This window comes from Rattus rattus, chromosome 17, assembly GCF_011064425.1.
Source record: "Rattus rattus isolate New Zealand chromosome 17, Rrattus_CSIRO_v1, whole genome shotgun sequence".
Classification (NCBI taxonomy): domain Eukaryota; kingdom Metazoa; phylum Chordata; class Mammalia; order Rodentia; family Muridae; genus Rattus; species Rattus rattus.
This window is the reverse complement of record NC_046170.1, coordinates 42,817,432-42,839,760: the sequence shown is the minus strand read 5'-3', so window position 1 is coordinate 42,839,760 and position 22,329 is coordinate 42,817,432. Positions and strand designations below refer to the sequence as shown.

Below are 22,329 nucleotides of genomic sequence, written 5' to 3'. Positions count from 1 at the left end.
GCCTGTTCCCACTCCTCCTGCAGGCCCGCAGAGGACACTGTCCCCCTCTGCCAAGCCTGTTCCCACTCCTCCTGCAGGCCCCTCAGAGGACGCTGTCCATGTTGCATGGATCGAACCCCCACAGTACATTAAAGGATTGCCAAACTGTCTACTGGAAAAGCTTTTTATCTCTCCTCCCCGGGAAAAGCAGTCCACCCATTCTCTCCCTGGGCACCAGTGCCAGCCACACCCACTGAAAGCTTTCATTCTGACAGTTGTCAAAGTATTCTATCCCAACTGACACCTGCTCCCTCCTTCCCACCTGAAGCCCCATCAACCCTGCCAGGGCCACTATAGCTTATCTGTCCTGGGCGGCTCCTAGTCGCCAAGCAAGAACAGTTATGATCTCCTGGGCCTGTTCATTCCAGGCTGGTGCCCAGCTCCAGTTCCAACACATACTGACTGGGGCCCTTAGGCCTCTCAGCACCAGCTCTGTCCCCCAAGAAGCCAGGCTTCACTGATAGACAAGATAGGCCACCAGATGGTGCTACAACAGGTCTATCCTGGGTACCCCAGTCAGCAACCTCCCTGTCCATGTCAGGGAGGAGTCAGCTGAAGAGGCTGGCCAATTGGAAGAGGCAAGGGCCTGTTGGCCTGGAGGGCCCCCCCCCCCAGTCGTTGGCTGATGATCCATGAGGATGTGGAAGGGTGGGCTGGGCTCATTCAGGGCCGGCATCGTTTGCTCTGCCCCTCAGTGGCAGCTGGGGCAGCACGCTTGTTACGGTGGTGGGGGAAGGTAGGCATGAGCTCCGGCTCGCAGGCTGCAGGAGAAGGGCAGCTTCAGGGCTGGCCTGGAGAAGGGCTGGGGTGGAGCATGCTCCAGCTCTAGAAAGGACTCCTCACTTAAGCTGGCCGTCCGTTCCCTTCCTCCTCCCCTGTGGAGACTGCCCGGGAACCCACCCAATGTGGATAAACAGGCCTTCTCGTCATGCCCTAAGAGAACCTAAGGAGGTCTGGAGAACTTACGTAGGGGCTTCTCCTTGAAGTAGGAACTCTCCAGGCAGTCTCCTGCTGTTGCCCTGGAGAATGACAGTGACCTGTGACCTCAGAGAGGCCTACTTTACTCAAAACAGCCACGCTCAACAGCCCAATTCAACTTCCAAAAAATGGGGACCAGAGACCTAGAAACTCTAAGACCGAGGGCCAAACTGGACACCTGGCACCTATGGGTGTCTGCGTATGTCTGAGAAGTGGGCATCTGTGGTCTGTCGTGAAAAACCGTCTTTAAAACATTTGTTGAATTGAGATGGCTCAGTGCTAGACTGCTTGCCTAGTGTGGGTGCAAGGAAGGCCTTAGCTTCCATTCCAACACCATAAAAGGTGTATTAAGGATCTGGGCTTACGGTGTCCTTCCATCTCTGCAGAAGTCAGGGGTTGGGCCCACGGAGCCACCTACAGGTGAGGGGTGTACCTTTTCTTAGGGTCATACATGAAGAGGAAGTTGAGCAGGCGAAGTCCGGCCTCTGAGAGCCACGGGAACTTGTGCTTGAGGTTGTTGTAGGGCTGTTTCCTCAGGCTGTACTGGCCGGCCAGGGGCAGCTTGGAGAAACCCTGTGAGAGGCAGGGGCTGGAGTGACAGAGCCACTAGGCATGGATGGGGACTGAGGTGGTGACATAGATGGAGTCTGTAACACCCACCGGCCAGATATTCTCACTCGGTGTCCCCAACAGCTGTACGATCAAGTCGATCTGGTGGATCTCGGAAGTGCCAGGGAGAAGGGGCTTATGGGCCAGCAGCTCTGCCAGGATGCAGCCAACAGCCCTGTAGGAGCAGCCAACTCCTGCTTAGCATCACAGCAACACACTCAAGAAGTAGGCAGGCCATAAGGCTCTCCCCCAGGTCTGCAGTGCCTCTCGAGAACCCGAGGCTCGAGACAGTGAGTGAACACTCCAGACATGTTCTCACGCCCCCGGGGGGCCACAGTCAGGTTCATCCCCACCACACCAGTCCTGATCTCCTGACCAGGGCTGACCTCCAGGGCCAGGTGACTTGAGGCCCTAGGAGCAGAAACCACTCCTACCACATGTCGATGCTGGTAGTCTGGGTAGTAGTTCCAAGCAGCAGCTCTGGGGCTCGGTACCTGCAGACAAAGGCCCCATTTTACCTCTGGTCAGCCCTTCTTCAGCCTGAGCTCCTTCAGAGTCCACAGTGGCCCATGGACTACCCTCCACCCTAAGCCTGAGAGCTGCCATGTCTGACTCATAAGAACCGATGGATCCAGGCACAGCTATGCCATTGTCAGCTTTCAGACAGCAGTCACGGAACACAGCTGAGGCCACATAAGGATCCTGATGAGGATGTGAGAGACATCAACGTCCTGCCCTTAGCCACAGCCTCGTTCTGCCTTAAAACTACCACAGAAGGCCAGGCAGTGCTGGCGCACACCTTTAATCCCAGCACAGAGGCAGGCAGATCTATCATCCATCCATCCATCCATCCATCCATCCATCCATCCATCCATCCATCCATCCATCCATCTATCTCTAGGAGTTCAAGGCCAGCTTGGTCTACAGAGTGAGCTCAGAGCAGGCTACAGAGAAACCCTTTCTGGAAACCCCCCTACCACCCCTCTCCAACCTTACTCTCCGCCAAGCCCCCAAAAGAACCTGAAGAAAGTTAACTTGAAAGAACAACACAGAGGTAGGATGTTTATGGCTACGTCAGTGTGCGGTGACATTCCCGTCTGTGCTTATGTCACAGTGAGGTGACATTCCTGTCTGTCCTTACGTCACAGTGCGGTGACATTCCCGTCTGTGCTTATGTCACAGTGCGGTGGCACTCCCTTCTGTGCTTATGTCACAGTGCGGTGACATTCCTGTCTGTCCTTATGTCACAGTGTGGTGGCATTCCTGTCTGTCCTTACGTCACAGTGCGGTGACATTCCTGTCTGTCCTTACGTCACAGTGCGGTGACATTCCCGTCTGTGCTATGTCACAGTGCGGTGGCACTCCCTTCTGTGCTATGTCACAGTGCGGTGGCATTCCTGTCTGTCCTTATGTCACAGTGCGGTGGCACTCCTGTCTGTCCTTATGTCACAGTGAGGTGACATTCCTGTCTGTCCTTATGTCACAGTGCAGTGGCACTCCCGTCTGTGCTATGTCACAGTGCGGTGGCACTCCTGTCTGTGCTATGTCACAGTGCGGTGGCACTCCTGTCTGTGCTATGTCACAGTGCGGTGGCATTCCTGTCTGTGCTATGTCACAGTCTTGGCGTGACACTCCGTCTGTGCTTATGTCACAGTGCAGTGGCACTCCTGTCTGTGCTATGTCACAGTGCGGTGGCACTCCTGTCTGTGCTTTGTCACAGTGCGGTGGCATTCCTGTCTGTGCTTATGTCACAGTGCGGTGACATTCCCGTCTGTGCTTATGTCACAGTGCGGTGGCACTCCCTTCTGTGCTATGTCACAGTGCGGTGACACTCCTGTCTGTCCTTATGTCACAGTGCAGTGGCATTCCTGTCTGTGCTTATGTCACAGTGCGGTGGCACTCCTGTCTGTCCTTATGTCACAGTGCAGTGGCACTCCCATCTGTGCTTATGTCACAGTGCAGTGGCACTCCCGTCTGTGCTATGTCACAGTGCGGTGGCACTCCCGTCTGTGCTATGTCACAGTGCGGTGGCACTCCTGTCTGTGCTATGTCACAGTGCGGTGGCACTCCTGTCTGTGCTATGTCACAGTGCGGTGGCATTCCCGTCTGTGCTATGTCACAGTGCGGTGACACTCCCGTCTGTGCTTATGTCACAGTGCAGTGGCACTCCCGTCTGTGCTATGTCACAGTGCGGTGGCACTCCCGTCTGTGCTATGTCACAGTGCGGTGGCACTCCTGTCTGTGCTATGTCACAGTCGGTGGCATTCCCCTCTGTGCTATGTCACAGTCGTGACACTCCGTCTGTGCTTATGTCACAGTGCAGTGGCACTCCCGCCTGTGCTATGTCACAGTGCGGTGGCACTCCGTCTGTGCTATGTCACAGTCGGTGGCACTCCGTCTGTGCTATGTCACAGTGCGACACTCCCGCCTGTGCTTATGTCACAGTGCAGTGGCACTCCCGTCTGTGCTATGTCACAGTGCGGTGGCACTCCCGTCTGTGCTATGTCACAGTGCGGTGGCATTCCTGTCTGTGCTATGTCATAGTGCGGTGGCACTCCCGTCTGTGCTATGTCATAGTGCGGTGGCACTCCCGTCTGTGCTATGTCACAGTGCGGTGGCATTCCTGTCTGTGCTATGTCACAGTGCGGTGACACTCCCGTCTGTGCTTATGTCACAGTGCAGTGGCACTCCTGTCTGTGCTATGTCACAGTGCGGTGGCACTCCCGTCTGTGCTATGTCACAGTGCGGTGGCACTCCCGTCTGTGCTATGTCACAGTGCGGTGACACTCCCGTCTGTGCTTATGTCACAGTGCAGTGGCACTCCCGTCTGTGCTATGTCACAGTGCGGTGGCACTCCCGTCTGTGCTATGTCACAGTGTGATGGCATTCCTGTCTGTGCTATGTCATAGTGCGGTGGCACTCCCGTCTGTGCTATGTCATAGTGCGGTGGCACTCCCGTCTGTGCTATGTCACAGTGCGGTGGCACTCCTGTCTGTGGTGTTTTTGTTTTGGTGTTTTCAAGACAGGGTTTCTCATGCAGCCAGGCTGTCCTGGCCTCAACTCAGGGATCTGCCTGACTCTGCCCCCCGAGGGCTGGGACAAAGGCGCAGCCGCCCTCCGTCCAGCACAGGATGGCATCCATCCCAACAAAGCAGAGTTCTTGAGGCCACTGAGCCTGGCTCTGTTCTGAGCAGTGTGTCCTCCATACAGCTTCTAGACTCTCATCTGCCACAATGTAAGGGATGCTGGGGAAGACGTACAAATCCCATAGGCCACCGCGACTCTAAGGAACTCACCAGAGGGTAACAACCTTGGGAGTCATTGGCTTTACTGGAACACCATAGGCCCGAGCCAGGCCGAAATCGGCTGCCGCAGAGAAGAGGAAAAAAGATTATCACTGAGGAGGACTGCTCACTGCTGCCTTCTGCAAAGAGAACTGGACTACGGTGGCCTGGGGCTAGGACGACAGACAAGTCAGCTCTGGTTTCCAGAGCCACACGGGCATCCCCACCCCAAAAGGCATGCTCAAAGGAACCCACCTCCACATACGCAGGGTCAGCGCCCAGCACCCACCTGTCTTCACACACCCCTTATCTGTCATGAGCAAGTTGGACACCTTCAGGTCCCTGGGTCAGAAAGAAAGCAATGGTTTTCCAAGGAAGTGAGTTCCCAAGGGGCAGCCAGGCCCACCACGGCCCGACACACTTTCCTGGCATTTAACTGGGCTTTTCTAAAATCAAAAAGGCGCAGAGAGGCCATGCCTCGTTTCTCACGTCTTGCTACAGCAGCCCAGCACAAAGGTCAGACAAGAGGACTCCACACCTCACAGGCATCTCGAGACAGCAGCTCCTGGCCTAAGACTCTGGGTAGGCGCTCTCCACCGAAGGCTTCAGGCTGCTGCTTCCCACCCACACCTACTTCCCAGAAAAGTGAGGGCTGATCAGACTTGTTTCATCTGTCTGGGGGCAGTCAGAGATTTCTACTGGATGTCTGCTCCTCTCTTGAGTATATTTCAGAATGAGACACTGGGGCACGGCGGCTGTTCCTGGCCCACTCCCTGCCCCCGTCAGACACGCCCCTCCCCTTCCTCCTGGCCGCCCCGCCCACCTGTGGATGATGAAGCTCCGGTGCAGGTACTGAAGGCCTCGAAGCACTTGCAGCAGGATGCACTTAACCTGAGGAGGGCCAGACACAGGGTGGAGAGCGTCGACACGCTGCCTGGAGGTCACCAGCACCTCCAGAGTGTGGCTGCACAACTAAGACAGTACTGCAGTAGACTTATTTACTGTGAATATATGAACATTTATGTGGTACCCATGTTTGTGTGCAGTGTATGTGTGGGCACGTTTGCATTAGTCTAATGATAAGGAGGTTGACATCAAGTGTCAGCAACTGCTTTCCGTGTTATATATGACAGCAGCATCTTTCCTTTGAACCCAGGGCTGACCCAATTGGCTGCTCTACCCAGCCAGCTGGCCTAGAACATATCCTGGGATCAGAACTCCAGCCCTCACTCACATGCACACATGTACTTTACCCACCCTCCAACCCCCAGCCATTTCTCCAGTCCCTCTTTCCTTTCCAGTGGCCTGCCACATGGACCGAGAAGACCTAGAGCCGACAGGCCTGTGCAACAGATACTGTGCAAGAGGCACTGGGTAACTCCATCCACTTCCAGCTGTCACATTCAACAAATCTATCCACCAACCAGGGAGCGCCTCCCTCTCACACCTGGGCCTCCGAGAAGGGCGTTGGCATATTTTCCAATAGGCTGGCCAGATCTTGTTCACAGTAACCCATGACCAGAAAGATGCTAGACGGAAAAGAGAGAAAACACGTGGCATCCTCTGTTTTCTCCCTGGTAGGCACACCGGTCGGGCCTGCTGTAGGCAGGTTAGCCCTTTGTGTGGGGCAGATGCAGGAAACCACACACCTCTCCAGGTGGTTGCCCACAACCACCTCCTTCAGCTCCACAATGTTGGGATGGCGGAGACGCAGGAGCAGTGTGATTTCACGCAGGCTGCTGATGGGGATGCCTGAAACCAAAGGTGCTCAGTGAACTCCACTCAGCCCCGCACATCCTGTCCTCCTGCCAGGGACAACTTCGGTGACACCGACACCACTCTTACTCGTGCATTCATTGTGGGGCGAAAGGGTTTGGAGAGAATGTACAATTTTACAGCTGGCCAAGGGGAGGAAGGGCTGAGGGCGGTGACAGGCTGGGCCAGCTCCTTAACTACGATGCACATCCCCCTCCCCACCCCCAAAACCTCAGGTGGCCTGTGCTGGCCTGTGCTTTTATGCTCCTTCCTGCTCTAATGCCCCAAGGTGCAGGGTGGTCCTGCACCCTGTCCCCAGCTCACCATCTTTCTCTTTGTCCATCCGCACCTTCTTCAGGGCAACAATTTCATCCGTCTGCGTATCCCGGGCTCGATCTGAAACAGGAGCACATATGCCATGGAGTCTACCTCAAACGCTGTCACAGCTCCATCTTGCCACATGGGGCCTCTCTTATGAGTTTACTGAAGTTCTTTTTCTTCTCTGACAACTTAATGTTCAGCAAAACTCAGTCCTTCCTCCATTCCCAAGATGTGAGCTTGGGAATTCTCATTTGAGCTGGATTGGGAGTTTTCGGTTTTGCTCTTGAGCGGACACCTGGCCATCAACAATTCTTGTGGAGAGAAGCTCTCCCATGCAGCCTACTGCTCTGAGTTCACGTGTGCAATACCCTAATACCAATGAAGGTAGTCTACCTAGGGGGAAAGACATATTATAACGGCTTGCGAGCATTTTGTTGACCTCTGCGACTTCCAGATTCTTGGCAAAAAACCTCCCAGCTATGGAGCTGCAAGGAGCTTTGGAAGTCAGTTATCTCCTCCACAGTACTCATCTGGATCGCTCACATTAGCAGCCTGATGCTTGTGTTCAAGTATCCCACCAGGGATTAACGTTTGAGAGCCAGCTTCGGCCTGGTCTGGAGTACAGAGTGCGAGCCTTCCAGTCCCGATAGAGCTTTGTCTTGACCACTCACACACAATGCCATAGGTGCCCTCGCCAATCCGGTTCAGCTTCTCGAACTCCTTAACGCTTCGGCATCTTCCCAGCTGGAAGAGAGAGGCAGCCAGTGTGGGGATCTGGAAGCTACAGCACAAGTGGTGTCTCACCCATATCTGGCACTGAGACATCACTTGCATCTTGCTTACCAAACAGAAAGCAACCATGTATCTGGGGACGGATACCACTGGAATTACTTTGAAATACTGAAGCACACTGAAGATGGCCTACATATTCCCTCCCACCCCATGTTCCAGATGTCTGCTGTCTAGTGACAAATGGCCACAAGCCATGGACACAAACACCTCTGTGCAGGAGGATCCAGCCTCCAACACCGACTCACAGAGTGAGGAAAGCTATCCAGGGGTAATCATCTGTGAGATGTGGGAAGGGCTTCCAGACTGAGGGGAGCTAGCTGATCCACTTCCTTTTGCAGGCTGGGGTGGGGAGCAGGGTCAGGGGAGGCAACGAAACAGAAGTTAGCCCACTTATGGGAAACAGCTGCCTCTAGAATGTTAGGGGTCAGAGAAATAGCTTGCCCGGGCCATAGTATTCTGGGGTCTTATTGGGGAGTCTGTAACTTCTTATGTCTTCATGGTGCGATGCCTTTATAGGTGGATTAACTGAGCATTTCTTGGATACAGAAGGACCTCAGCAAGGTTACAAAAGTCCCCTGCAGGCTTCCTGTCTCTTAAGAGCTCTGCCCTGGGTTTTATTACTTTCTGATGTCTGATGGCCCCCGTGGTCCACTCTTAGCTCACTCCCTCCCTCTCCTCATAGGCTCCCTGTTCACTCTGAAATTCCCTTCATCATGAGTTTGTGTTGCCACCTGAGTATGGCATAGCATCCCTTGTCAGATCTGCCCAAATTCTGGCAACACTTCCTGGCCCAAAACAAATGTCAACTCTTCTACAGTTTCTTACAGAATATACTGCTTTTCTCCAAAATCTCCACTCCTTTTTATTTTTGCTTATTTTTGAGTCCAGGTCTCACTTTGTGGCCTAGGCTCCCCTCCGACTTGGAGTGATCATCCTCAACCCCTTGACTGGGATTACAAGTGTGGACCACCACGCAGGTCTGACATTTTTGACTTAAGGGATCAACAACCACTGCACGCGTGCATTTTCTCCCCCTTTAAGAAGGGGTTTCGCTACCTCAGATTTCAGCACAGTGCTCTGAGGCTCTCAGTTAAGTGGGCCTGGTGCTCCGAGGCTCGTAGTTATGACCTCGAAAGGCATAAACTAGAAGTTAAAACATATGTGGGCTGCTGCAAAATCCTCGTCCCATCAACTGTGAGCAGAAATCGGCGCCCCTAAGGTTCACCTCCCGCATCACACAAAAGGGACAATCCGAGAACGCGAGGTGAGACGCCCCCATCCCGGCTGCAGGTGCCACGGGAACCTCCCACTCTTTTCACCCGAGGTCGCACTCCCTCGGTCCCACCCCGCCCCCGGTCTCTGGGCTGCGGATTTCTGCACACGCCGCGGCAAACTCTGCGACTGATGTTCCTCCGACGCCGGAACCTCAAACTTTAACGCGACACGGCGAGCCCCTGCCACACAGCACCGCACGAGTGGCACCCCGTCGCACCCTGTGTTCTGGAGGCACGGTGAAGAAACCTTCCTTACGGATACACTTCAGTCGGATCTGATCCGACTCCAGGTCCACCTCCGCCATGCCCAAGCCGGTACCGCCCTCTTCCGGCGCGCAGGCGTAACGCCCCTCGGCGCAGGCGCATAACGCACTTCCGGTTTGTTCTGCACTTGGGCGAACATCTAACCCTCTCCCGGAGAGTAGGATCTGAGCAGGCTACAGAGGTTCCGGTCTCTTTTCAGCGTTAGATACAGACACAATTCCACAAAGTCGCCCAGATTGGTTTTGATCAGCTAGAAGAAAATGCTTCTTTTCCCTGTTTCCCATTTAAGTGAAACCAATTACAGCCATCAGCAGCGCTTTCTGCTCTTCCAGGAAACTACCACAAATCAGAGCTATGGGTTTTTTTGTTTGTTTTTGTTTTTTTTTCTTTTCTTTTTTTCGGAGCTGGGGCCCGAACCCAGGGCCTTGCGCTTGCTAGGCAAGCGCTCTACCACTGAGCTAAATCCCCAACCCCAGAGCTATGTTTTTTGAGAGTGGTTGGGTACCTTCATGTCCTTCCTGAGGCCAACCTCGTCCCCATCACTAGCCAAGGACAACACAGAAGGAAGCCTTGTACAGCCAGGGCATCGTACACGAGGGCATAAAGAGCTGCATTTCCTGCTCTTCCTTTCTACTCCTTATTTGTCTTCCTGAGTTGGGGAAAGTTGCTTGGTTCTGAACATTACTGGGAATTGATGTACTGACCACTGGAGAGCAACTCAAACCCAAGTGGTTCTGCGAGGCTGCACTCAGCTCTTGGACTGTGTACTGGAACTCAGAACACTGATTGGCTCTGATCCTTTGTGCAGGGTTTATATAGATTAGGAAGGTGAATGTCCCTGCTTCTGTATGGCCAGAGCGCAGGCCCGGGTGGGCACTAGGTTAACGCTAGGCGGATTAGTTGGTATTTAGACATGGTGGCATATGCCAGTAATCATAGGACTTTGGAGACCGAGGCCAGAAGGTTCTGAGTTCAAAGCTAGAATAGGGTACATAGCCTATCTCAAAACAAAAGGCTTTCAATAGCGTCTCAATAATAAATCATAAAAAATAATACTGTAACATTTCTAACAGATTGTTTGCCATTTAAATTTTTTTAACTTTGAAATTCAGTTTTCCTCTGGGCACACCGTCACACACCTGGAATTGCAGCAGTCAGGAGGCTAAGGCTGGAAGATTGCTGTGTGTTCAAGGCTGGCCTGGGCTATATAGTGAATTCCGATCCAGACTGGATTAGATATGACATCCTGGGGCTGGGGATTTAGCTCAGTGGTAGAGCGCATACCTAGGAAGCGCAAGGCCCTGGGTTCGGTCCTCAGCTCCGAAAAAAAGAACCAAAAAAAAAAAAAAAAAAAAGATATGACATCCTATCCCTGTCTCAAAAACAATCAGGCTGGGATTGCAGCTTCGTGGGGGAGCATCTGCCTAGCACTGTGTTAAGTCCTAGGCTCACTTCTTAGCAGGACACAAACAAATCAGTTTTGAAAGTTAGTGGCTTCCAGACAGTTCCAGTGGGCTCCTCTCAGGAACCCAGTGACAGTGACCTAGCAAGAGCCTACCTTCACCATCTACCATCATGTGAGAGACAGGCCTATATGAGGATTGCTGACAGCCCAGCTCTCTCTCACCTTCTTCATATTCTCTCCCCCCCCCATGTTCCTGACTCTGATCTCTACCCTCCCTCTTCCTTTCTGGCTACCCCCGCCCCCACTTTCTCTGCCTCTACCTCTTCCCTGCTGCATGCCCCTTCCCAATAAACTTTCTTTATAGTAGGTCTGTGGCATTGTGTGACTGTTCAGTGGGACTCCTCATCATGGACCTGCCCAAGGGCTCCCTCCTGTTACAACCAGAGTCATTTAGGTTATGTGTATGAATGTGCACGTGTGTATGTGTATATACATACATGCATACTGTCAGGCTTGCAAGTATATACTAGATAGGATAGTGTGTATTTTATGTACTAGCTGGGATGATGTATATATTAGAAACTGTTCACATGTGTTGTAGACAGCAGATTTCCCCTCACCCTAGTACAGGAGAAGGTTGTGTTTGTGACCCTGGAGGGCACACCACTGTCTATAGTTAGCCCACTGAGGCCAACCAATATGGTAGGCACATCACTGTCTCTGGTTGGCCCATTGAGGCCGACTATTATGGCAGCTTTGCTCATGGCTGACATGTACAGCATTCCTAGTGGCCTTTCTCTATTAAGACCCTTCATCCACAGGTCCAGAAAACAAGACAGCATTCATAGGCTACTGCCAAAGTTCCAAGTTCCCGGCTGCCCTCCTCAGCTCCAGGACACATTACATTCTTTTGCATCAGGAACAAGTCAAGCTAGGATCCGCCAGCACTGGCCTTTTTCCAGATTGGGGACCCTGCATTTACTGACCTCCACCCGCTTCCACCTTCAGATGCAAATGAGTAGAGAAGATTTTCAATGCCCACTTGAGTCAGTGTGAGGGGCCACCTGCTGTCTAGCACTGCACAGCTGTCTGTTTCCAGCACAGGTGCCAGTCAGGCCCTCAGGACCTCTGGATTTACTCTCTGAGCCAGCCGCCCTCTCCCCATCCAGCAGAACCTGACTTTGGGAAAAGCGGTCACTGAGACAGAACTTCAAAGACTGGAGATAGAGGGGCTTTCGGCTGCAGCTCAGCGAGGGGAGGCCCTTCTGTCAGCTTAGCTGAAGCTCGGCTCACAGTGAGGATCACAGCTACTGCGAGCTCTCCTTTATTCTGTGTTCTGCACCTCATAGGCTGCTATTGTGCTGGGGCTCCTGTGTCGGTAGTATGGGCCCCAGTCGGCATGCTCCCGAATGGTTCTCTGTTCGTCGCTGTCGGGGACGCCATAGCTGATGAGCGTCTCGTTTGAGGCCCGGGTGATGATGATCTGTGGGATGACACTTCTCTTCTTGCTTGACCTTTGCTTTGTGTCAGGTTTGTCTAGAGGGAAGAGAACATCCATCCGTTTAGTGGGTGTGTGGAAACGTCTTCCACAAGCCAGTGGTAGCTCACAGTAAAGGGATCAGATTCATGGCCAGCAAGAAAAACAAAATAAGCAAGCAAACAAAAAACTGTGCCTGACTCAGCCTCGCCGCTCAGAGGGTCAGGCTATGAGCACTGATATACTTTTGTGAGGAAGTGGCAGAGACGACTCTGCATTTCATGAACTGCAGGACGGCTTCAGGGGGACGGGTACAGGTCATTGCATCCTTCTGAGTCTTTCCTACAGACAAGCTAGGATCCCCCCAGTCCTGAAGCCTCTCAGCTCTTCAACTTAACAGTCCTTTCCCAAACTCGGGGGCATGCCAACTGCACATCTTCAGGAGCAAATGAGAAGAGAGGATTTCTTAAAAGATACTTATTTATCTTATGAATCAGGAATGCTCTATCTTGTGTACGCATGCATGTGAGAAGGGGGCAGCAGATCCCATTGCAGATGGTCGTGAGCCACCATGTGGTTGCTGGGAATTGAACTCAGGGCCTCTGGAAGAGCAGCCAGTGCTCTTTTTTTTTTTTTTTTTTTTTTTTTTTTCTTTTTTTTTCCGAGCTGGGGACCGAACCCAGGGCCTTGCGGTTTGCTAGGCAAGCGCTCTACCACTGAGCTAAATCCCAACCCCGCAGCCAGTGCTCTTAATCTCTGGGCCATCTCAGAGAATTTAAAAGTCACAAGGAAGAGTTGAAGTGTCCGCCTGAGTCGCAGTCTGAGCGGCTGCCTGTTGTCTGGCACTGCACACACAGCAGGCTGGTTTCAATGCAGATGCTGGTCAGAGTTTCCTGACCTCCTAATCACTCCCTGAGCCAGGCAACCGCCCTCTCCCCATCAAGCTAGAAGAAAGTGAGTCTGCCTCTGAAATTAGGTGGTTTTTTTTTTTTTTCCAAAATTGTGAATGTGTGTGTAGGGATTCACATAAGTGAAAAACCAGCTGTGGGAGTTGGCTCTCTCACGACCTCGGGACTGGAGGCCTAACTCTCCCCTCCCACTGTGTGGGTGGGGACTCGAGGCCTAACTCTCCCCTCCTGCCACATGGGAACTGGAGACCTAGTTTAGCCGCTGAGGCTTGGAAGCAAGTGTCTTTTCTCTCTGAGCCAAACACCCAGTGATAACCTTTGCTGAGTGAACCTATGTGCCAGGTGTCTTGAGCCCTAGAATAACAAGAAATGCTGGGCATGGTGGCAAAAGCTTCTAAGTCCATCACTCAGGAGACAGGAGACAGTGGATCTCTGTGAGTCTGAGACCAACCTGGTCTACATGGTGAGTTCCAGGCCCACCAAGACTACACAGTGAGGCCCTACCTCAAGACAACAACACATAAAAACAAAACAAGACAGAAAGCCTAGGAGATAACAGCACACAACTTCTCACAAGGGTTCCCAGGACTGTTTGTTTTACAGAGACAGCCACAGCGTGGTTAAGCCACCTTAAAGGAAGCTTTGGGTAGCAGGGAAAGGCTGGTATCCAGGCCCTGTGGCAGAGTTTCTCTACCTTTGATGCTTCGTTAGATCTTCATGTTACTTAATGTCCTGAGATAGTTTCTCATGTACCCCAGCTGACCTTAACCTCAGTGTACAGTCGAGGATGGCCTTGAACCTGTGATCATCTGTCTTCTCTATCTTCTGGAGCTGGGGTTACAGGAAGGTGACTGCATAGCTTATGTGGTACTGAGGATCCAACCCAGAGTGTCTTTGTATGTCAGACAACCATTGTACCAACTGAGCAAATTCATCTTAACCCCTGCAAATGACCCGTGGCCTACACCAGGCAGCAGTGCCCTTCCTGGTTCTTTGTAATCATTCAGCCCAGAACTGCATTTCATCATACTTAGCACCAGCAATCTCAGATTGTCAGGTCTGCTATTCCCATCGACCATAAAGGGTGCGTAGCGAAACGTGTTAAGACAATTTAGAAGTTTATGAGTCCTTGTAATGAAAAAGGGGGCTGGAGAGTTGGTTAAGAGGTTAAGGGCTGGGGATTTGGCTCAGTGGTAGAGCACTTGCCTAGCAACCGCAAGGCCCTGGGTTTGGTCCCCAGCTCCGAAAAAAGAAAGAAAGAAAGAAAGAAAGAAAGAAAGAAAGAAAGAAAGAAAGAAAGAAAGAAAGAAAGAAAGAAAGAGGTTAAGAGCACTGGCTGCTCTTTCAGAGGTCCTGAGTTCAAATCCCAGCAACCACACGGTGGCTTACAACCATCTGTAATGGGATCTGATGCCCTCTTCTGGTGTGTCTGAAGACAGCTACAGTGTACTTATATATAATAAGTGAATAAATCTTTAAAAAAAAAAAACAGCTGGGGGTAGCCTCTGCCTTTAATCCCAGCCCCTGGGAGGAAGGGAAGAGGGTCTCAGTTCCAAAACACCCTTGTCTACACAGAGTTTCAGGCCAGCCAGAGAAACATAGTAAGGCCCTGTATCAACCAACCAACCAATCAGATTGGACATGGAGAGTCCAGCAGGGGTTGAATTGGAGCCTTCCCCTATTAAACTGTTCGTGGTACTGGATGGTCAGAGACTCACAGCTGGACAACATGCAGAGAGTGAGAGACATCGGAACTCTCCAGTACTAGACAGGACGTCTCTGTCAAATCCCTCCCCTCAAGGCTCAGAAATGTTGATCCTATGCCTAGCTGCAGTTCCCGTCCTCAGTGTAGTCCACTCCATCGGATATACATAGATTATTTCTAATTTTTATATATTTCTGTGGCAATTGTTTTTCTCGCCTCTCATGCGTGTGTGCGTGCATGCGTGCGTGTTACTTTTTTTCTCATTTGCTCTCACGAATGCCTGACACAATTTAGGGAGGGTTTATTCTGTCTCTCGGTTAAGAGGAAGCAGTCCATCATATCCGGAAGGGTCTGGCCACCAGAGCATGAGGCTGTCGTGCACGCAGTACCAGCACTCACGTGTACGATGAGTCCTATGTAGTTAACCCTCTCTAGGCACTTCCTCACACCCGGGCACAGAGTTTAGTCTCCTAGGTGGTTCTAGTTCCTTTCGGGTGGACAGTATGAACCACCACAGCTTTGCTGGACAGAAGCAATGTTGAGACTTAAGGGCTTTGCATGTGCTAGCAAATATTCTACCACTGAGTTATATCCTAACCACTAGGGTGATCTACCTTATCTGTCCAGCTGTCCATCCATCCGTCTGTCCGTCCATCCATCTATCTATCGAGTTGTGGAGACAAGGTCTTAACTATGTAGTAGTCTGTCTAGAACTCAAGGTTCTCCTCTCAGCCTCCTGAATGCTGGGAATACAGACAAAATAACTCAGGGTTCTTCATACACAATTCCTGCACTATTTATTTAATTTTTGAGACGGGGGTCTTGCTGTGTGGCCTAGAACCTGTTTCCGTCCTCCTGTCTGGCACCTGCGTGTCCTCACTGTGCCTCCCTGGTTCTGGGCATTCATCTCAGAGCCCCATGAAGGCTGGGCACACATCTTACTTTTGAGCCACAGTACCACCCTAAACTACTTTGTTACTGCATAATAAATTACTCCCAAGTCAGTGGCTCTTATCAGTATCCATACTTATGTTCTCTCGGTCTTGGTGCCCCAGGAGCTCAGGCCGACCTTGGCTAGGCTTCTACTCGGGGCCTGAGGCTACCTTCTCATGTGCAGGCTGAAGATCAGGGTTTCTTTGTTGCTCAAGTACTGACGTTCCTTTTCCCTGATGGCTATGCTCAGGGGTTGTCGGGGCTTCCAGAGGCCTGTAACCTCTCTGCCTGTGACTTTTTTTTTTGGGAGGAGTGTTTTGAAATAGGTTTCTGCTCTGTAGCTCTATCTGGCTTAGAACTCAGGATCTTCCTGCTTTAGCACCAAGAATGCTGGAATTACAGGTGGGCACCACCACACCCCGCTTGCCTGTAACTTTAGAAGCATTCTTTTTTTTTTTTTTTTTTTTAAAGATTTATTTATTATATATAAGTACACTGTAGCTGTCTTCAGATACACCAGAAGAGGGCATCAGATCTCTCTACAGATGGTTGTGAGCCACCATGTGGTTGCTGGGAACTGAACTCATGACCTCTGGAAGAGCAGTCAGGTGCTCTTAACCGCTGAGCCATCTCTCCAGACCCCTTTAGAAGCATTCTAAATTGTATTGCTTGCACCTGTGGCGGGGACCACACATGCAGGGCTGCAGGTATGGAGGACAGAGGACTTTCTGTTATTTTCTTTCTTCCCCTGTGTGGGGTAGGGACTGATCCCGGGTAGTCCGGCTTGGCACCAAGCATCTCTACCCAACCTCCCACCTTTGCCTCTGACTTTAAAGGCTTCCGTGGTTAGGCTGGGTAGACCCAGATAATCTGTTCTGATTAGGTTAATGTTGACTGAAACCTAGTCACAGCAACGACCCCTCTTCGTTTGAGGTAGTCCTACCCTACTCAAGGAGAGATCACACGGTTGCTCAACAGAGGATAGGGATTGGGAGATTGTACCACACTGTCAAGCCACCTTCAAGAAGTGTAGGTGCTTCTAGCCTGGCGGTGGAGACAGAGACGGGGGCGGGGGGAGGGGATACTTCTACAATGTCTCAGAAGACCCGATCATATCATATCTGATCTGATAGTATTTGAGAGGATTCTCTGGCCTCTCAGATACATTGTTTTTACTTTTTTTTTTTTTTTAAGATAATTCCATTATGTGGCCTGGGCTGGTGTGAAGCTTGAGATGTGTCTGTGTCAGCATGGAGAGCACTGGAATTAGAGGCTTGAGCCACGGAGCCTGACTGTCAGTGATTTTTCACTGTTTTGAGTTTTATAGTGGTTGTAGTTTTTGGATAGTTTTTTTTTTTTTTATGTGTGTGCATTTTGTTTTGTTTGAGACGGTGTCTCTATAGTCACAGCTGGCCTGGAACTCAAGAGATTCCTCCTGCCTCTGTCCCATAACTGCCCCCATAAAGTGTGATCACAGCCTTCAACGTCTCCTAGTCAATACCTTTCTCTCATTCAAGGCTTAGAAAGGTGCTCCTCTCTGAGAAATAAAATTCAATTAGCTGAACTGGTGGTTTTCCCTCTTCTGCCTCCCGAGTCCTGGGATTGCAGCACCAGGGATGGTTCCAACAGGAATGGAACCCAAGGCCCTGTGCTACAAACTCATCCCTTTTTGTTTTCTGACACAAGTTTTCCCTACGTAGCTCTGGCTGGCCTGGAACTCCCTATTTACACCAGGCTAGCCTCAAGCTCATCAATGATCCACCTGCCTCTTGCCTCCTGAGTGCTGGGATTAAAGGTATACTATCAAGCCATACCCAACCCCCACTTAAATTTCTTGTTTAATTTTATGTGTGGTTATTTTGCCTGGGTACATGTCTGCGGAAGCCAGAAAGGATATGGGATCCCCTGGAACTGGAATTATAAATACAAGAGGCTATGAATTCAGGACTTCTTGAAGAGTGGTCCGTGCTTTTAACCACTGAGGCCTCTCCCAGTTTACCCCTAAACACTTCTTATATTCACTCTTTTTTTTTTTTTTTTTTTTTTTTTTTTTTCTTTTTTTTTCTTTTTTTCGGAGCTGGGGACCTAACCCAGGGCCTTATGCTTCCTAGGTAGCGGCTCTACCGCTGAGTAAATCCCCAGCCCCTTATATTCACTCTTACTCTTGTGGAAATACCATGTATGGCCAAGAGGCTACACGCATACCTCCTTTAAAGTATCCATTCTCTGAACAGAACTTATACGGCCCTACCCTTTTCTGCTGGTGTTTTGTGTCAGCGTTACTGTACACTTACCACAGGCAGACACACACACACACACACACACACATACACACACACACACACACACACTCCACTTATTCTCCATCTATAATTGGACTAGAATAATTAAAACTATAATGTTTTACAACTTTAAATTTTATTTTTTAAAATACTCATAAATTCAGACAGTTGCAAACTGCAAGAGGCCCCTTGCACCCCTTACAGTCCCCAATGGTGGCATCTTACATTGGGACAGTGTCAATCCAGGGAACTGACATTGCCCAGTGAGTGCACAGGCACTGCCCATCTATGCACAGGGAGCAAGCAGTTCCATCTGCATAGCACACTGGCCTCTTCCACCAGAGACCCTTCCTGATGCCTGCTTTGGTCACACCCATTCTCCCTGTTCCTTTAACCCTAATACCTGGCAATCAGTCTGTCCTCCACCTCCCTGATTCTGTCATTTGGAGAAGGATCCTAGGGAGTCACACAGAAGGTGAGACGTTGGGGGTCGCTACTCTTTACTCAGAGTATTTAGCTTTTGCTTTTTGCTGGTGCTGGAGGTAGAACCCAGGGCCTTCAGCATGCTAGGCATCTGCTCTGCCACTGAGCTACGGCGCGGTCCACAATCAATTTTTCATATTATCATCTAATATCCAAACTGATTGTGGAGATGGCCCAGCTCAGGTCTTCATTCTCTGGTTCATTTATAAAAATCCCCTCCTTTTCTTTTCTTTTTTTTTTTTTAAGATTTATTATTTATATGAGTACACTGTTGCTGTCTTCAGGCACACCAGAAGAGGGCATCAGATCCTATGACAGATGGTTGTGAGCCACCATGTGGTTGCTGGGACTTGAACTCAGGACCTCTGGAAGAGCAGTCAGTGCTCTTAACCGCTGAGCCACCTCTCCAGCCCCTCCCCTCCTTTCCTTAAAGTATATATATGTATCCAATTCTGAATTTGTGCATGAATGCAGTGCCCACAGAAGCCACACATAAGATGGTGTCTGGTTTCTTGGAACTGCAAATTAAAGGTGGTTTTGAGCCCCTACCATGGGTACTCAGGACTGAACGCAGGTCTCCTGGAAGAGCAGTGTGAGCTCTAACCACTGAGCCATCTGTACAACTCCTTTTATGTGTTTTATGTGCTGAAGAAATTGAGTCATGTGGTGGCATAGAACTCTCAACATTGTAGAATAGGCTGGTTGTAAATCTGTGGTGTCCTAATCTCTCTGTACATATCTGTGGGATTTTCAATGTAAAACTTCCTTAAGCATATAGATACAGATGTATAGAATAACATACCCCATCTACAAGCTGCCATGATACCTTTTTGAAAAAAACAAAACAAAACAGGGTTTTAGTCTGTACCTCAAGCTGCTTGAATTGCATGACCCTTCTGAGTTTGGGGATTATAGGGGTGCTCTGGACGTGATAGGTAAATTTCCTCTCCACGCCACTCTTCTTTACCCCTTAATCTGAATATTAATGATGCGTAACATCTAGCTCCAATCCTTGCAGCTTAAAACAACTCGTTTTTCATTGCTGTGGGTCGGGAGCTCAGGACAGGATTGCTATGGTCTCCACCTGAGGCCCTTTGGTAGGTGCAGCTGGGTTACTTCTAGGCTGTCCTCTGAAGACTCATATAGGCTGATAGCAACAGGCTGGGAAGCCTCGAAGGCCAGAGCCTGCAATCACCCAACGGTCGCTCAATGGTCCAGCCCAGGGTGCCCAACTATGGTACAACCCAGAGCCTCAGAGCCTCAGAGGTGGGCAACCATGGGTCAGTTTGTGTTTTGCATGGGCGTGCTTGCATGCGTACGTATCGTGTGCATATCTGGGGTCTACAGAGGTCAGAAGAAAGCACTGGTTCCCGTGAAACTAGAGTTACAAACGGCTGTGAACCACCAAATGCATGTTGGGAACTGAACCCATGCCCTCTTTAAGAGTAGCAAGTGTTCTTAACTGCTGAGTCAGCTCTCCAGGGTATATGTGGCCCAGGCTGGATTTGAACAGGCCATGTAATGACAGCTCCTCCTGAACTCATGCCCCTCCTGTCTCAGTGTGAAGAGTCCAGGCCTGCGCTACCACGCCTGATTTATGCGGTGCTGGTGAAAGAACCCACACCTTTGTGCTTCTTGTATGGGAGACACTCTTCCCAGGGCTTTGAAAACACAGGGTCTCATAGTGTTGCCCAGGCTTGGCTCACATGATCCTCCTGCCTCAGGCTCCTGGGTAGCTGGCACTATAACTCCATCCCAACCTGTTCAGTTTTAGAGTCATTTCCAAAGGGACATGAGAGCTAATGGCTGTAACCCCAGTACTTAGGGAGCTGCAGCCAAAGGACCGTAAATCTTCCAAGGCTTTCGTACAAAGGCGGTCATAATGGGTATGGACATTAACACCTGGCTTCCCTCTGAGGCCCCCTCCAGGATCCCGTTTGTCAGTGGCTTTGCTCTGGGACTGCTGTGCCTCTCTGCCATCCTTTCTTGGCACGGTCTCCCTTGGTTTTCTCTTCATGTTCTGCTTTCCTCCTGACGTGACGCTGTGTGACAGGTGTCACAGGTGGCCTTCGAATGGGCGCTTCCTTGCTGGCAAAGGCCTTGTCTACCCTTATACCCCATGGCTCCTCCAGCACTTCGTAAACTTGCAGAGCTGAACCCACCTTAGAGAGGCTGGGCAGATGGAGCCTACCTCAGAAAGATTCCCTTCCCAATAGCAAGCAAGGCCCCAAGTGTCTTAAGAGCCAGCATGGCCTTGTGTGCCTGCGATGCTACAGCCTTCCAGATCCCGTGGCACTGTGAGGAAGGCATTCCAGAGGTTGACGGTGGCACAGTGGAGCACAGTCCTTGATGCTGGTGCCATGCTGTGCAGTAACAACGGTGGTCGCCATCTCTGACCCTTCTTTGGTGAGACATCAAACCACAAGGTGACAAAATCTTGGGTTGGCTTTTCTGGAATCAGCTCAAAGCACCCTGAGGGACAAGTATCACATAACACCTCTCCCTAGGTCTGCAGCCTCTGAGGTAGCCTTCTAGCCTCCAGTGAGGGGCCCCTAAGCTGCAAGGTCAGACCTCTTCCCCAATCCAGCACTGGATTTCAAACTGCCTCCTGCTGTGCAGGGTCCACCTCTGATCCTTCTGCTGCGCCTCTGGATTCCACCAGATTACAGCAGTGAGCTCGGGGCAGGTCCTAGGGTTCTGCTTTTTATACAGGCCTCCATTGTGGAAGCAAGAAAAACAAAGCAGACAGTTCCTGACACCTTTCTTGTTTTAAACTTGGAACAGTTCTATTTCCGACAATGGGAGACACAGTGTCAGAAGGCCCTGTAAGTAGGTTTCCTTCTGCTTTTTCCATCTCTTCACCGGTTCCACACCAAGGGCACGGCCATACCAAGCTACTGTAAAATGAAGAAATATGCCAAACGTCTGCCTCAAGGAAAAGTGAAATCGGCAGCAACTTCTGGTGTCTGCCAAATGCGAGATGTGAAAAGAAATATTTCTGTCCCATTCATGGTTCTTTCTACCTGAGAAGCTCTCCCAACTTTGTGCCCAGGCCGAGGGAGACCAAGCCCTCCGCTCAGGAGTCACCCGAGGTTCTGCTCCAAGCTGTAACATGTTGTTGGGATCACTGTGGGACCAGAGAGCACCCTACTATTACCCTCTCTGGGGGGACACTGTATGTATCACTCAAGTTTCTTCTTACATTTTTGTTCCCTTCTGAAACAGGGTCTCCATATACACAAGATGCCCTAGAAACCCGGGTTATAGCCTAGACTGGCATCAAGGGCAATAGCTCGCCTGTGCTCTCGCTCACCTTACTGCACCAAGACTCTGCATAGTCACCTCCTAATTCATTCTTACACATGGGACCCAACCCTGATGTCTCTCCGCGTCTGGTCTCCTTGGGTCTCCTACCTTCAGAGGAAGACGAAGGCCTTGAGTGCTTGGATGTCTTTGACCCGAACAGCATGCTTTCGGCAGGCTGAGACTCCTTGTCAGACTGCTTGGTCTCCTTCTCCATTACTTTATCCTTAGCCTTTGTAACTAAAGTGGTAGTGATCTTCTTTTCCTCCTCAACTGAAACATACGGATAACCCGTTAGACCTACAGCCCGAGGACGCCTACACGGAGGGCCGGCCTCGTCGCCAGGCGGCGCCCTTTACCTTTCTTCTCTCCGGGTTTGCTTTTCGACTGGCCCATAGGTGACCCCGCCGCCCCAGTAGGGCGGCCTCGGGGCCCAGTAACCCGACAGTCTCACAAAACCCACACTCCGCTCCGGGAGCTCATTACCATGGCAACCGCGTGCCGCGAGAGAAGCGCC

The 22,329-nt window shown here is 51.0% G+C and overlaps 2 protein-coding genes across 4 annotated transcripts; both read right to left on the bottom strand.

The window, feature by feature from the left end:
* Positions 1-147: 147 nt before the first annotated feature.
* Cdk10 (cyclin dependent kinase 10) lies at positions 148-9,400 on the bottom strand. Of its 3 annotated transcripts, none has more exons than XM_032887468.1 (13): positions 9,271-9,400; positions 7,658-7,730; positions 6,990-7,061; positions 6,560-6,662; positions 6,358-6,439; positions 5,734-5,801; positions 5,200-5,252; positions 4,923-4,992; positions 2,061-2,120; positions 1,678-1,801; positions 1,451-1,590; positions 1,006-1,058; positions 148-800 (listed from the first exon to the last, which is right to left on the bottom strand). In XM_032887468.1, the coding sequence occupies exons 1-13, from the start codon at positions 9,355-9,357 to the stop codon at positions 703-705; spliced, it is 1,083 nt and encodes a 360-aa protein (XP_032743359.1). In that variant the 5' UTR covers positions 9,358-9,400; the 3' UTR covers positions 148-702. The 3 variants fall into 3 exon arrangements, with proteins under 3 accessions (XP_032743359.1, XP_032743360.1, XP_032743358.1); XM_032887469.1 differs by having other exon boundaries at positions 9,309-9,383; XM_032887467.1 differs by having other exon boundaries at positions 7,658-8,117; positions 9,271-9,368.
* Positions 9,401-12,016: 2,616 nt separating this feature from the next.
* Spata33 (spermatogenesis associated 33) lies at positions 12,017-22,323 on the bottom strand. Its single transcript, XM_032887476.1, has 3 exons — positions 22,172-22,323; positions 21,924-22,085; positions 12,017-12,257 (listed from the first exon to the last, which is right to left on the bottom strand). The coding sequence occupies exons 1-3, from the start codon at positions 22,206-22,208 to the stop codon at positions 12,046-12,048; spliced, it is 411 nt and encodes a 136-aa protein (XP_032743367.1). The 5' UTR covers positions 22,209-22,323; the 3' UTR covers positions 12,017-12,045.
* Positions 22,324-22,329: the final 6 nt, after the last annotated feature.

What these genes read in the sequence shown, in the direction of transcription:
- Cdk10 (XM_032887467.1), bottom strand. Translation starts at nt 7,847, where the DNA reads ATGGTTGCTTTCTGTTTGGTAAGCAAGATGCAAGTGATGTCTCAGTGC. An exon ending in CGAGTGAGAATATCTGGCCG is followed by an intron (nt 1,591 to 1,677) that starts GTGGGTGTTACA and finishes TGCCTCTCACAG; the next exon opens with GGTTTCTCCAAGCTGCCCCT. An exon ending in CTTCAAGGAGAAGCCCCTAC is followed by an intron (nt 801 to 1,005) that starts GTAAGTTCTCCA and finishes CTTCTCCTGCAG; the next exon opens with CCTGCGAGCCGGAGCTCATG.
- Spata33 (XM_032887476.1), bottom strand. Translation starts at nt 22,208, where the DNA reads ATGGGCCAGTCGAAAAGCAAACCCGGAGAGAAGAAAG. An exon ending in CAAACCCGGAGAGAAGAAAG is followed by an intron (nt 22,086 to 22,171) that starts GTAAAGGGCGCC and finishes CGTATGTTTCAG; the next exon opens with TTGAGGAGGAAAAGAAGATC. An exon ending in GCCTTCGTCTTCCTCTGAAG is followed by an intron (nt 12,258 to 21,923) that starts GTAGGAGACCCA and finishes TCTTCCCTCTAG; the next exon opens with ACAAACCTGACACAAAGCAA.